The sequence below is a fragment of the Benincasa hispida genome, chromosome 11 (assembly GCF_009727055.1).
Source record: "Benincasa hispida cultivar B227 chromosome 11, ASM972705v1, whole genome shotgun sequence".
NCBI classification, from domain to species: Eukaryota; Viridiplantae; Streptophyta; class Magnoliopsida; order Cucurbitales; family Cucurbitaceae; genus Benincasa; species Benincasa hispida.
This window is the reverse complement of record NC_052359.1, coordinates 68,591,430-68,607,424: the sequence shown is the minus strand read 5'-3', so window position 1 is coordinate 68,607,424 and position 15,995 is coordinate 68,591,430. Positions and strand designations below refer to the sequence as shown.

At 36.0% G+C, this 15,995-nt stretch overlaps 1 protein-coding gene across 2 annotated transcripts in view; it reads right to left on the bottom strand.

Moving 5' to 3' along the window:
* Positions 1 to 206: 206 nt before the first annotated feature.
* The window catches only part of LOC120090988 (probable plastid-lipid-associated protein 13, chloroplastic), a 24,760-nt gene continuing 8,971 nt past the window's right edge, over positions 207 to 15,995 (bottom strand). Inside the window, exons 2-7 of one of the 2 annotated variants that reach the window (XM_039048736.1) lie at positions 5,933 to 6,054; positions 5,770 to 5,850; positions 5,562 to 5,658; positions 3,057 to 3,273; positions 1,690 to 1,742; positions 207 to 480 (exon numbers count right to left, since the gene is read on the bottom strand). In XM_039048736.1, the coding sequence (XP_038904664.1) occupies positions 385 to 480; positions 1,690 to 1,742; positions 3,057 to 3,273; positions 5,562 to 5,658; positions 5,770 to 5,850; positions 5,933 to 6,054 (666 nt within the window). In that variant the 3' untranslated portion in view covers positions 207 to 384. Of the gene's footprint in view, positions 481 to 1,689; positions 1,743 to 3,056; positions 3,274 to 5,561; positions 5,659 to 5,769; positions 5,851 to 5,932; positions 6,069 to 15,995 lie in introns of both variants that reach the window. The other variant, XM_039048737.1, reaches the window with a different exon arrangement.

Genomic DNA, 15,995 nt, shown 5'->3' with positions numbered 1-15,995 from the left:
AAATCTTCACTGATGCAGTGGAACACATGCCTAGCCGCTGGCCAAGGCTGCAGGCCAGAAAAGTTCCACCAGAATGGTGACAGAGAGGGAACCCCCAACCACATTTTCCACTTCTTTTTTATTTTTTCATTTAAATATATATATGTATGTATGTATGTATGAATGTGTATGTGTGTGTGTATATATATATACCACATCTTAAGTTGTATGGATGAATTCTTTCACCTTTTGGATTAGTTTTAAGGCAGAAATGACAAGAATTTGTCAAGTGCTATGGCATTCATTAAAGTGGAAGTGTATGGGATGAAAAGGCAAAAGAATCTGGGAGAGAGAACGAGAGAAATTGAATTTATTATAATGGAAATGCATTGAAGAAAGATCACACTAGCTTTCATAGTCTGTTGCGTTTGGCTCCAGGGGAGTTGGAGGAGAATCCAGCCTTGTAAGAACTTCAGGCACCCCAGAAGTATCTCTAATAATCTGTGTACCAATCCAAAACCATTTGCAAATTATTCATATTCTTCTAAATCTCAATTGCAATTTCATATTTCAATATAATAACAGTCTACTTTGGTTTTCAGCGGTTGACATTATTGATGTAAAGGAAAACGTGGAATGATTTGTGAGAGATAGAAGAGGAGGAAGTGCAGATTTAAAATATGTGGGATTGAAATTTTATAGAATAAGGGTTGGGAATGGGATGATGACCAAGTTTTGGGAAGATGTGTGGGTAGATGATGGTCCTCTGGCAGTGGCAGTCAAGTTTCTTTGTATTGCAATATGTGGTGATGAATAAAGTCAAAACAGTGTGTGAGTTGTGGGATATAGAGGCAATCTTTTTGTGTTGGCCTAGCAAAGCCTTAGATGCTCTTCTTCAGCTTCTTGAGGACCCCAGGTTTCATGCTCAGGCAAAAATCCTTTGGGCCAATAACCAATAGGGTCTCTACCCTTCTCTAGAGGCTTTGGTTTGAACGAAACTTGAGAATCTTTCGTGGTCATGAACTAAATGGGGCTGTTTTCTGGGATCTTGTCACTCTTTTTACTTCTACTTGCACTTCTACCTGTAAATTCTTTTGTAATTATAGCTTGACTCATATTTACACCAATTGGGCTTCTTATTTGTAACCTATTGGTGTGTGGGGATATCTCATCTCCTCTCTTTTGTATTTTGATTTTGATAGTGAAAGTTATGATTCTTATCAATAATAATAATAATTCGAAACTAGAAGATAATTGCAGGAATAAAAGGAATTGAGGTTGTTGCAGGAAATAGTTAGTTCTGTTGAGTTAAAGGTATAAACACACAAACACACACGCACAAAAAGAAAAAAAGTTCGGTTGTTGGAATCAAGTGCTGGTGAGGTTTCTATTCCATAAATTGGCTGATGCTGGTAAGAATTTGGATCCTGAGTTGTCCTCATTTAAGTTCAAAATCATTCTCGATGTTCATTGTGATTGGAGAATAGTTAAAATTTGCTATATGCGATGTTTTCTAGTCCTTTTTGTTTCGGGGGAGTTGTGTTTTAGCTGTATTATATTGAGACTACCAAATGTGTGGGGGGGTTTTCTTTTTCAGCTTGCATAACTTTTCAGTCTATTTATTACGTGAACAAGACTTTTGTCCTTTCTCTAAATCCAGCATACCATATAAATCATAGAAAGTTCTGATCCAAATAGAAAAGTACTTACTAGAATTTCCTCATCAAGATAAGAAATCATCATGAGCCTTTGATAAGATCCAGCTGCAGGCATAATGGTAAAGAGCTTTAGCAATGAAGTTGTAACAATTTGAACAGAGCTCATATTTGTTCGCTTTTAAAGATTATTTCTTCTGTATACAGCACATGCTGGAAGGGGGCATTTGCAAAAAATGAGACAATAAATGATCAGATGTACTATCAAAACATAAAACTTAACATCCATAATCCATTAGAATGCATCAAGCCATCCCTTGCCAAAGATCGATGGTTGATGGCTATGGCAATGAAGTACGCAGTTAACAAGTATCCAATACCATGAAATCACTTCACACTTACTAAGCAGAGTCCTAAATATCAAACTATAATATTAATGGTCGGAACTTAAATTGCTTTACATGGATTATCATACCTTATTCTACTTTGTTAATCAATGATTAATTGGAGGACATTCTCATAAGTCCAGGGCCTATGCGGAGGAGATTCCTCATCTCCCTCGCTTTTCTTTTCTATGATGAACTTCACCTTTTATATGAATGAATCTTTAAATTTTTTTCTTATCAGATAGTCATTTTCATAAATCAATTGATTGATAAAAAGTGTTTAAACATCACAAACTATATTCAAACTTAAAGCATTAATGAGCGACAAAGCTGTTTAGTCACCAGGGTTGTAAACCGAAGCTTGTGGGGAGCTGGATGGCAGAATCTCTATCAGGGTGGTGGTTTAACAACAAATCGATAGTGCTCTAGATGAATCTTTCAAGGGCAATCCTTTGGCTTCTCTGGAAGGAAAGGAATTCTACGTTGTTCTGATATAAGAAAACTTTTCTAGCCTATTTTTGTGATCTTGTACAATTTACGGCCTGTCAGGAGTGAGCAACATAAGTTTTTTTGTATTTAGTCCATCTACACTATCAACCTCTTGTAACCCTTCCTTTGGGGAAAAAGGATGTCTTGTCCCTTTGTCCCATATCCTGTCTGTCTGTAGCCCCAATCCCCACTGGTGTTGTAATGTTTTCAACAGGTCCTCTCAATATCTTTTCACATTGGATGTGTGAAATAAACAATAACATTAACAACAAAAATAACTAGGGATGAAGAATGAAAATTTGAAAATAATCTGAAAGGAAACAAGATCTTTATTCCCCAAGTTGTACACCAACGGGCTGATAAAAAAAACTGAGGTACAATTAGAGAAGGAAGATAAACAAAAAGAAAATCAATATAGGATTAACGGTGAATGCAAGCAGAATTCCCGAAATCTAAAGAACAACATCTAGTCACAAGTTCAATCACGTCTGGAAAAATGCAACTACAACAGATTTCAAATTAAAGAAATCGTGAGAAGGTACCGTACTTAGAGGAACTCTAAGCCCACCGGCAATGACATCTTTGATAGGAACTGGAAGTTGCTGCACCGTGTTGACTACCTGACTAAATGCGCTTTTTAGCTGTTCTGGTACTGATTGTTCACTAACAGATGGCGTTTCAAGTATCCCTTCAATATATTCCTCTTTCAGTCGTAAGGGTCCCTCCACTGATAACTTGGTGGACAAAATAACTTTACTTTCTATCTGCAGTTGCCAGTAAAACCTCAATTCATAGGCTGCTAATCTCGGAAAACAAAACAAAATTAGGTGGCAAAGAAACTAAGAGTAGTCGCAACGTTTTAAAAAATTCACAAGCCAGACTGCAGAGCTCGGAGCTCCATTGAAGGGCGAGGGAATATAAACTGTCACGTCCGTAAGAATGTTTGGCTGCCTCTGCTCTTACTTCCTACTTGACCTTTTCAATGGAGAAGATATATGATCAACACCAAGATAGCACTTGGTGTAGTTCCACTTCCATTCCATCGAGGAGGGTCAAGAGGGAGGAGGCAACCTCTATTTTAATTATTGAATGAAGAAATGCTACTGGAACCTCAAATTTAGAAGCAATTTTTACACTAGAGAGGCCTCAAAGCGGCTTGCTTTCCCACTGGAAGATTGCATCCCAAATCAACTCCGTGATTCAAGAGCATGTCTGAACATGTTATGTTTATTTACTTGCAAATCCCCCTTTGCACATACTACCAAAGAGACTCAAGCTCTCCTAGTTCATGCATAATTCCAAACACGTTCAAGTTCCACCCAAGGGTATTGTGAGACCCCCAATCTAGAATGTGTATTCAAGGAAGGGTAAGGAGGTAAATCAGAAGAGACGGTTAGAGGTGCAGCTGCTGAGTTGTACGTATGCAAGGGGGGACCAACTCTGTGAGGGGGGTTATGGAGGGTTTTGCAGGTCAGAGGAAGAGGGGAATGTTTTTGGAGTGAGTAAAATCACTGAAGGAGATAAACGGCTCTCTCTAGTAGCTGTCAGGTTCTTTATTTTCCTTTTATCGTTTTCCTTAGTTGTGTTTGCCATTTACTTCTTATTATCATTATGAACAAATGTGTTTTCTCCAGTAAATATGTTGTACAGGGAGTCATTTTCCCCTGTTTCTTGAATTGTTGGGTTTTTCTGTGTGCAAGGCAAGTTAGATACCTAACAGAATGCCAATGAAGTCTTTTGCGTTGTACTATTTTGTACCTCTTTCAATTGATAGAAGACGTTTGGAATTCATAGGATTAACCAGAAGAAAGGCCACAAACAAGAGCATCTTTTTAGACAGAGACACATCAGATTATTGGACTCTTGTGAATAATTGTTGCTCTTGAAGGTCATGACGCCTGTAATGAATTTAAAAAGAACTCTTCTATCCATATTCCCCCAATCGGTGCTCTTTGGACAACAGGAATATGGAGGATTATACTCCAATTCTAGTCCTGTCCTGTCCTACTAAGACGCTTTCGTTCTACTTGCTGAATAAATTCACTACCTAAAAGTGCTTCCCTAAAATCTTTTCGGATCTCCTATGGGCACTCATTTAGAAAGAAAGCTATAATTTTTGGGGCTTAATAGCTCTAGAGCTATCCTTCAGAATTAGTTGCCTTAAAGAGGTGATGGTACCTTCAGTGAGAGGGACATGTATCTTAAGGATCTGTGAAATTTAGTGTCTTCTCTAACTTCTATATGGAGTTAATTTTCTTATTTCTACACACTTCCGTTCAGTAACTGTTCCAAAGAAATTATTATTGTCAATTGAAGTACTTTTCGGTAAGTCCAGAGACTACAATTAATCATTTGAAGCAATTGATATGTTTGGGGGAATGTCTTATCTTTTCTATTCTTTTTATTTGACGCAATTTTATCATATCACTGTACATACGAACACACACAAATATATATACATATATCATGAGTGTACCTGCTTACTTTTATGCACGTGCTGAAGTTTCACAGCATTCAAAACAATAAATCTGTCGGCAGAATTCAATATTTCTTTTTTAATTGGAAACAAAACTTTTTAATTGATAAAAAAAAAAAAAAAAAAAAAAAAAAAAAAAAAAACCAAACTAAGTTACCAAAAATACTAAAATGAAACAACAGAATTTAATATTTCAACAATCATAAAACACAATTGAGTGACTATGTCTCCACTCCAAGTACATCACCACGAAATCAACCATGTCTAACTACTCCAACAAAACAATAAAAGCTTATTTCATCCAAACTTCTGTAATTTCATCCGAACTCTTACAGAAGATTAGGGATGCAACACATTTACGCTATATTGTCGGTAGGCCAAACCATATTGTTTCAACAGAAAAGGCATGTAATTTCTTTTAACATGTCATCTGATGAAATATCTGAGGCTAAGCAACTAGATGACGAGAGATAATTTCTCCTTTTCTTGAGAAACAAATAATGGCTCATGTAAAGATTCATGCCTGTGAATAGGAAGCTAAACATTTAAAAATATAGTTACAAGCACAAGGATTACCGAATTTAATAGTTTAACATTAGCAGTGATCCTAGCAGTGCCATCTTTGATAAAAGCATCCAGTTTTGACAAATTAGCCAGAGTTGATGGAAATCTCCTACAAGAATAAAGATTCTCAAGCTATGATGGCACTTGAATTTCTAGTAACAGTTTTACCTGACAACCTGACTATGGGAAAAAACATGCATTATTACAAAAATAGACTTACTGAAATATTATCGTAGGAGCAAATCCTGGGCTTCCAGATCCAAACCATTCAAAATTCCATCTACCTTCTAGAAAAGGGGACCTGAGCAGCTGAAACATACAAGTAAAAACACCCAATGGCATTGAAAATAATTTTTTTTAAAAAAAATCTAAAAGAAACCTACGTTGTTGGTCGAGGAGTGGGATTAAGACGCTCAAGACCAGTTATCCTCTCATTCACATCAATTCTCTGCATATCCGTTGTTTTTCCAGTAACTAAAGCCTCAAAACCTCCAGAATCTTTGAACTGAAACAATTGATCTACATTAGAAACAACAAAAATAAAACTTAATAATGTGAAAGTGACATATGTACTCAATAGTTTTAGAGAGAATAAATTAATCAAGCTGAAGATACAAATATATAGGCAACTAAGAAACCATAATCTAGGAGATATAAAATTACAATAAACGATAACTAATTATAATTACAATATAAATACATATTATAACACTCCCCTCAAGCTGGAGCAAATACGTCAATCATGCCCAGCTTGTCGCACATATAGTTTATTCTTGCTCCGTTTACTGCTTTAGTAAGGATATCTCCCAATTGTTCTCCAGTCTTCACATATCCTATAGATATCAACCCCTCTTGTATTTTCTCGAGAATAAAATGACAGTCCACTTCAATATGTTTAGTTTGTTCATGAAATACTGGGTTGGATGCAATATGGAGAGCAACTTGATTATCACACCATAGTTTAGCTGGCACAGTAATACTGAAGTCCATCTTAGACAAAAGTTGATGTATCCACACTATTTCACACACAGATTGTGTCATAGCTCTATATTCTAACTCGGCACTCAAACAGGAAACTACATTTTATTTCTTACTTTTCCACGACACTAAGTTTCCTCCTATAAAAACACAATATCCAAATGTCGATCTCTTATCTTCTCGAGATCCAGCCCAATCAGCATCTGAAAAACATTTAAACCCTTGTATGACCATGATCTTTATATAAGATCCCACGTCCAGGTGCAGCTTTTAGATAATATAGAATTTGTTCAATTGCAGCCCAATGATCCATAGTCGGAGAAGACATAAACTAACTCACAATACTCACAGAATAAGCAATGCCAGGTCGTGTCACTGTTAAATAGTTCCACTTTCCAACTAATCTTCTATATCTCTCGGGATCTTTAAACAATTCTCCTTCCTTAGCAAGTTGCAAATTTGGTATCATCGGAGTACTACATAGGTTGACTCCTAGTTTACCTGTCTCAGACAACAAATTAAATACGTATTTTCATTGAGACAAGTAAATACCTTTATTGCTTCTCATAATACCTAAGAAATACTTCAACGGCCCCAAATCTTTTGTATGAAATTGACCCTGGAGAAAAGTTTTGAGAGAGGATGTACTTGATACATCATTTCTAGTGGTAACAATATCAACAACATATACAACAAGTAAAGTAATACCATTGTCAAATCGTTGATAGAAAACAAAATGATCGGACTTACTTTTCTTCATACCAAAACATTCGAGTGCTTGACTAAATTTACCAAACCATGCACGAGGACTTTGTTACGGTCCATACAAAGATTTTCGAAGGCGACACACCATATCATGCTCTCCCTCAGCAACAAACCCAAGTGGTTGCTCCATATAGACTTCCTCTTGAAGATCACCATGAAGAAAAACATTCTTAATGTCAAGTTGATGCAAAGGCCAATTGTCGGTAGTAGCCATCGATATAAGCAGTCGAATGGAAGTTAATTTAGCAACGAGAGAAAATGTATCAGAATAATCAGTCCCATAGGTTTGGGCATAACCTTTAGCAATAAGACGAGCTTTCAACCGAGTCACTATTCCATCGGGATTGACCTTTATAGCGAATACCCATTTACATCCAATAGCCTTCTTTCCAGTCGGACACGAAACGAGATCCCAAGTACCATTATCATCCAAAGCAATCATCTCCTCAATCATTGCACTACACCACCCGAGATGAGATAAAGCTTCATTAACAAAGTTAGGGATAGAGGTAGAATCAAGAGATGTAATAAAGGAATAAGTGGGAGAAGACAACTGTTATACGAAACAAACAAAGAAATAGGGTAAGTACAAGTGCGTTTACCTTTTCAAAAGGCAATGGGAAGATCATCACTCGGTCTCGGATCAGATGTCGAAGAAGTCATTAGTGGAGGATATAGGTCTAAAGATGGCTGTGGAGGACGCCTAGAGTAGACTCAAGTAACTAAAGGGTCAAAAGGAAGAGACACAGAGGAAGGTGGAGGAGAGGATGATGTAGAAGATGTAAGCTCATAAATAAAAAGAACTTCATCCTCCCTTTGACACGGACTCAACGGTGATGGACTAAAGGGTATATCTTCAAAAAATGTAACATCAGGAGATACAAGAACCTGTTCAGAGTAGGACAATAACAACGATAACCCTTTTGAACACACGAATAGCCTAAGAAAATGCATTTCAAAGATTTCGGATCTAATTTGGTATGATTTGGACGAATATCCCGAACAAAACAAACACGACCAAAGATCTTAGGAGCAACAGGAAACAAAGATTTCATAAGAAAAAGAGTACGAAAAGAAACCTCTCCATTGAGGACAGAGGAAGACATTCTATTAATCAAGAAACAAACAGTAGACACAACATCAGCCCAAAATTGCTTTGGAACATGCATTTGAAAGGATATGGCACAGGCTGTTTCAAGGAGGTGTCTATTCTTTCTTTTAGCAACTCCATTTTGAGATGGAGTATTTACACAAGAGGATTGATGAATGATGCCATGACCACATACGTAAGATCCAAGTACATGAGAGAAATATTCACCAGCATTATCAGTTCGAAAGGTTTTGATAGAGACATTAAATTGATTTCGAATCTCGGCATGAAAAACACAAAAATGAGACAATAACTCAGAAAGATTTTTCATTAAGTATGGCCAAGTCATACAAGAATAATCATCAATCAAAATAACAAAGTAGCGAAAACTTGTTTGGGACACGACTGGACAAGGACCCCAAAATATCAGAATGGACTAACTCAAAAGGAGCACTAGCTCATTTATGAACTCTAGGACTAGAACTAAGACAATGAAATTTAGAAGACTGACACGAATCCCAATTCAAAGACGATAAGGAACGAAATTCTGGATAAAGTTTCTTCAACACAAACAACAATGGATGACCTAAACGATAATGGACTTCAAACGGGGATGTAATTCCAGAGCAAGCCACAGCTTTCAGTATCTGATGGTAAAAAATGTAAAGACACCTAAGGAACATAGATGAGAAATGATAGTGGTGGGGGGGATGTCTTTAATTTTTTACCAATCAGATACTGAAAAGTCTGTGGTTCTCTGGAATAATCACCCGTTTGAAGTCCATTATCGTTTAGGTCATCCCATTGTTGTTTGTGTTGAAGAAACTTATACCGTCGATTCGTTCCTTATCGTTGAATTGGCATTCGTGTCAGTCTTCTAAATTTCATTTGTCTTTAGTTTAGTTCCTGAGTTCAATAAATGAGCTAAGTGCTCCTTTTGAGTTAGACATTCTGATATTTTGGGGTCCTTGTCCAGTCGATCCAAACAAGTTTTCCGCTACTTTGTTTTTGATTGATGATTATTCTTGTATGACTTGGCGCATACTTAATGAAGAAAATCTTTCTGAGTATTGTCTCATTTTTGTGTTTTCATGCCGTGAATTCGAAATAATTTAAATGTCCTATCAAAACCTTTCCGAACTGATAATGCTGGGTGAATATTTCTCTACATGTATTGATCTTACGATGTTCATGACATCATTCATCAATTCTTGTGTATAATTACTCATCTCAAAAATGGAGTTGCTAAAAGAAAGAATAGACACCTCTTGAAACAGCGTGTCCATATCCTTTCAAATGCATGTTCCAAAGCAATTTTGGCTGATAGTTGTGTCTACTGTTTGTTTTTTGATTAATGAATGTCTTCTCTGTCCTCAATGGAGAGGTTTTCTTTTTCGTACTCTTTTTCTTATGAAATCTTTGTTTCCTGTTGCTCCTAAAGAATCTTTGTCGTGTTTGTTTTGTTCGAATATTCGTCCAAATCATACCAAATTAGATCCGAAATTAGAAATGCGATGTTTGCCTTAGGCTAATTATCGTGTGTTCAAAAGGGTTCGTTGTATTGTTCCTAACTCTGAACAGTTCTGTATCTCATGATGTTAATTTTTGAAGATATACCTTTAGTCCATCACCGTTGAGTCCGTGTAAAGGGAGGATGAAGTTATTTTTATTTATGAGCTTACATTTCTACTACATCATCCTCTCCTCCACATCCTCGGTCTCTTCCTTTGACCCTTTAGTTCTATTGAGTCTACTCTATTGGACCTCCACAGCCATCTTTAGACCTATATCCTCCACTAATGACTTCTTCGACATCTGATCCAGACGAGTAAGGATGATCTTCGCCAATTGCCTATATTGAAAAGGTAACACGCACTTTGTACTTACCCTATTTCTTTGTTGTTTCTGTGTATAACAGTTGTCCTTCCATAATTCCTTTACACTTACATTGATTCTACCTCTATAACCTACTTTGTTAAGAAGCTTTATCTCATCTCGGTGGTGTAGTGCATATTGAGAGAAGAATGATGCTTGTGAGTAAGAGGTACTTGGGATCTCGTTGATCTGTAGAATACTGAAAGAAAGGCTATTGGATGTAAATGGTATTCGCTATAAAGGTCAATCCGATGAATAGTGACTACTGTTGAAAAGCTCGTCTATATTGCTAAAGGTTAATGCCAAACCTATGGACTGATTATTCTGATACATTTTTCTTCGTTCGCTAAATTAACTTCCATTCGACTGCTTATAAACGTGCACTACGACATATTGGCCTTTGCTTCAACTGATTATGAATTGTTTTTTACTTTCAGATACTTCAAGGAAGTCTATAATGAGAGCAACCAACTTGGGTTTTGTTGCTAGAGGGAGGAGTATGTATTGATAGTTTGTCGCGTTCGAAACATCTTTGTAATGGACCGTAACAAAGTCTCGTGCATGGTTTGGTAAATTTAGTCAAGCAACTCAAAGTTTTGTATGAGAAAAGTAAGTCGATCATTTTGTTTCTACACACGATTTGACAATGGTATTACTTTACTTGTTGTATATGTTGTTGATATGTTACACTAGAATGAATGTATACAAGTACATTCCTCTCTCAAAATTTCTCCAGGGTCATTTCATCAAAAGATATTGGGCGTTGAAGTTATTCTTAGGTATTATAAGAAGCAATAAAGGTATTTATTGTCTCAATGAAAATACGTATTATAATTGAATTGTTGAAGACAGGTAAACTAGGAGTCAACCTATGTAGTACTCCGATGATACCAAATTGCAACTTGCTAGGAAGGAGAATGTTAAAGATCCGGAAGATATAGAAGATTAGTGAAAGTTGAAACTATTAACATTGACACGACCTGGCATTGCTTATTCTGTGAGTATGTGATTAGTTTATTCTTTCCGACTATGGAACATTGGGATCTGCATTTGAACAAATTCTATATTATCTAAAAGCTGCACCTGGACGTAGGGGATCTTATATAAAAGATAATGGTCATACACGGGTTAAATGTTTTTCAGATGCTGATTGGGCTGGATCTCGAGAAGATAAAGATCGACATTGAATTGTGTTTTTTATAGGAGGAAACTTAGTGTCGTGGAAAAGTAAGAAATAAAATGTATTTCCTGTTTGAGTGCGAGTTAGAATATAGAGCTATGACACAATCTGTGTGTGAAATAGTGTGGATACATCAACTTTTGTCTAGAATGGACTTTCAGTATTATACTGTGCCAGCTAAACTATAGGTGTGATAATCAGATTGCTCTCATATTTGCATCCAACCCAGTATTTCATGAACAAACTAAACATATTGAAGTGGACTGTCATTTTATTCTCGAGATACAATAGGGTTTTGATATCTATAGGATATGTGAAAGCTGGAGAACAATTGGAGATAATCCTTTACTATAAAGCAGTAGGTGGCAAGAATAAACTATATTGTGCGATAGCTGGGCATGATTGAGTATTTGCTCCAGCTTGAGGGGAGTGTTATAATATGTATTTATATCTGTAATTATATTAGTTTATCGTTTATTGTAATTTATATCTCCTAGATTGGTTTCTTATTTGCCTATATATTGTATCTTCAGCTTGATAATTTATTCTCTCTAAAACTATTGAGTACATATGTCACTTTCACATTTTTAAGTTTATTTTGTTGTTTCTAATGTAGATCATGATTTCAGTTCAAAATTTGAGGTAGGTTTTAGCTTATAGTTACTGGAAAAACAACGGATATGCAGAGAATTGAATGTGAATGAGAGGATAACTGGTCCTTGAGCGTCTTAATCCCACTCTCGACAACAACGTAGGTTTCTTTTAGATTTTTTTTAAAAAAAATTATTTTCAATGCATTGGGTGTTTTTACTTGTATGTTTCAGCTGCTCAGGTCCCTTTTCTAGAAGGTAGATGAAATTTGAATGGTTTTGGATCTGAAGCCCAGGTTTGCTCCTACGATAATATTTCAGTAAGTCTATTTCAGTAATAATGCATGTTTTTTCCCATAGTAAGGTGTCAGGATAAAACTGTTACTAGAAATTCAAGTGCCATCATAGCTTGAGAATCTTTATTCTTGTAGGAATTCCATCAATCTCTGCTAATTTGTCAAAATCGGATGCTTTTATCAAAGATGCACTGCTAGGATCACTGCAATGTTAAACTATTAATTCGGTAATCCTTGTCTTGTAACTATATTTTAAATGTTTAGCTTCCTATTCACAGGCATGAATCTTACATGAGCCATTATTTGTTTCTCAAGAAAAGGAGAAATTATCTCTCCTCATCTAGTTGTTAGCCTCAGATATTTCATCAGATGAATGTTAAAAGAAATTACATGCCTTTTTCTGTTGAAACAATATGTTTGCCTACCGACAATATAGCGTAAATGTGTTGCATCCCTAATCTTCTGTAAGATTTCGGATGAAATTTACAGAAGTTTGGATGAAATAAGCTTATTGTTTTTTGTTGGATAGTTAGCATGTTTGATTTCGTAGTGATGTACTTGAGGAGACATAGTAACTCAATTGTGTTTTTAATGATTGTTTGAAATATTAAATTCTGTTGTTTCATTTTAGTATTTTTGTAACTTAGTTTGGTTGTTTTTTTTTTTTTTTTTTTTTTTTTTTATCAATTAAAAGTTTTGTTCCAATTAAAAAAAGAAATATGAATTCTGCCGCAGATTTATTGTTTGAATGCTGTGAAACTTAAGCACGTGATAAAAAGTAAGCAGTACATCATGATAATTATATTATATTTGTGTGTGTGATGTACAGTGATAGATAAATTGCGTCAAATCAAAAGAATAAAAGAATAAGACATTCCCAAACATATCATTGCTTACAAATGATATGTAGTTCTGAATACGAAAGTATTTAATTGAATAAATTTCTTGGAACATTATGAACGAAGTGTGTAGAAATAGAAAATTAATCACTATAGAGTTAGAGGACTACAAGATTTAAGATCCCTTAGAAGTCTCACCTTTTAAATGGCAACTAAATACTGAAGGAGACATTCAATATCAATCTTTGAGCTATTACCAGCCATAAATTATAGCCTTTCTCTTCTAAATGAATGGCCCATAGAGATATCCTAGAAGTAATTTTAGGAGCACTTTTAGGTAAGATGAATAGTTATTTATTTCTAGCCGCAAGTATAGAACGAAGCGATTTACTAGGAATTCGTGAAGGAGATAGAATGTGGAGTTAATTAACCCACACATATTTCCTGTTGTCCAAAGAGCACCGATGGGGGAATATGGTATAGAGAAGTTTCTTTAATATTAAATTCAGTATTACAGGGTCATGAACCTTTCAAAGACAACATTATTCACAAGAGTCCAATAATCTGATGTTCTCTGTACTCCAAAAAGATGCTCTTGTTTGTGGCTTTCTCCTGGTAATCCTATGAATACCAAACGTTCTCTATCAATTAAAGAGGATACAAAATAGAACGCAAAGAACTTCATGGCATTCTGTTAGGTATTAACTTGCCTTGCACACTAAGAAAACCCAACAATTCAAGAAACAGGGGAAATGACTCCCTGTACAACATATTTACTGGAGAAAACACATTTGTTCATAATGATTAATAAGAAGTAATGGCAACACAACTAAGGAACGATAAAGAGGAAATAAAGAACCTGACAGCTACTAGAGAGAGCCGTTTATCTCCTCAGTGATTTTACTCACTCCAAAAACATTCCCTCTTCCTGCGAAAACGCAAACTCCTCCATAGTACCCCCTCACAGAGTTGCGTCTCCCTTGCATACGTACAACTCAGCAGCTGCCACCTCTAACCGTCCTCTCTGATTTACCTCCTACCCTTCTCTTGAATACACATTCTAGATTGGGGTCGGTCACTAATACCGCTTGTGGATACTGAACGTGTTGGTAATATGCATGAACTAGGTGAAGCTTGGTCCTTGTTAATATGTCAAAGGAATTGCTCAGCAAATCAAAACATGTTCAGACTCATGTCTCTGAACACGAGTTGGATTTGGAGCAATCTCTCTCAGTTGGAAGCAAGCCGCTTGAGGCCTTCTAGTGTAAAAATTGCTTTCTAATATTTGTGAGTTTAATCAGCTAAGCATTTTTCATTTCATAAATTAAAATATGACAGGTTGCCTCCTCCTCTCCTGACCTTCCTCGATGGAATGAAGGGAACTACACCAAGTGCTATCTGGTGTTGATCATATTATTTCTCCAGTTGAAAAGGCAAAGTAGGAAGTCAAAGCAGAGGCAAGCAACATTCTCTACGGACGTGACAGTTTGATATTCTCCCCTTCAATGGAGCTCCGAGCTCTGCAGTTTGGCTTGTGAATTTTAAAACGTTCGGCGACTACTCTTAGTTTTTTGCCACTAATTTTGTTTATTTTCCGAGATTAGCAAGCCTATGAAGAGGTTTCTTGGCACTGCAGATAGAAAGTAAGTTATCTTTGTCCACTTATCAGTGGAGGGGACCCTTTACGATGAAAAGATAATATATTATGAAGGACTTCTTGAAACGCTCATCTGTTCTAAGTGACACAATCATTGTCCAGAACAGCTAAAAAGCTCCAATTATAGTCCCCAGGTGTCAACACGGTGCAGCAACTTCCTAGTGTCCATTCAAAGATGTCATTGCCGGTGGCTTAGATTCTTAGATAGGCTACCTTCTCACATTTCTTAATTTGAATCGTGTGTTGCAATTTTTCCAGACGGTATTGAAACTTGTGACTAGATGTTGTTCTAGATTTCGGATTCTGCTTGCATTCAACCGTTAATCTTCCTATAGGTTAGATAATTCTTTGTTATCTTCTCTCTACTAATACGTACCTCATTTTTTTATCAGCCCGTTGAGTACAACCTTGGGAATAATAGATTCTTGTCTCTTTCATGTTTCATCTCATCAATTGTCATTCTTCATACTTTTAGAGTCCTAGTTTTTATTTGTTTATATGTTTATTGTTATATTTCATCACATTTCCAATTAGAAAGAAATATATATGAGAGATCACTGTTTGAAAAACATTACATACACCATATGTCGGGGATTGGGTCTTACAGACACGACGGAAATAATGGACAAGAGACAATATCAATTCCTTTTCCAAAGGAATGGGTTTACAAGATTGATGAGTGAGATGGATAAATAAAAAAAACTTTATGTTGCTCACTCCTGACAGGCCGTAATTGTACAAGATCAAAAATAGGCTAGAAAAGTGTTTCTTATATTCAGAAAACGTAGAACCTTTTCCTTCCAAGTCAAGCAAAGATTGCCCTTGAAAGATCTACTAGAGCACTATCGATTTGTTTGTTAATCACACCCGATAGAGATTTGCCATCGCTCCCACAGAGCTTCGTTACCAACCTGGTGACTAGATACAGCTTGTCTCTTTCATTATAATGCTTTAAGTTTAATATAGTTTGTGACTGTTTTAAACACTTGTTTATCAAATCAATGATTGAATGACTATTCTGATAAGAAATAAGTTAAGATTCATTGATTCATAAATAAGAAAGGTAGAAAGTTTCATCATAGCAAAAGAAAAGCGAGACGACGATGAGTGGAATCTCACTCCGCATAGGCTCCTGGGACTTATGAGAATGCTCAATTAATCATTTGAGAATTAACA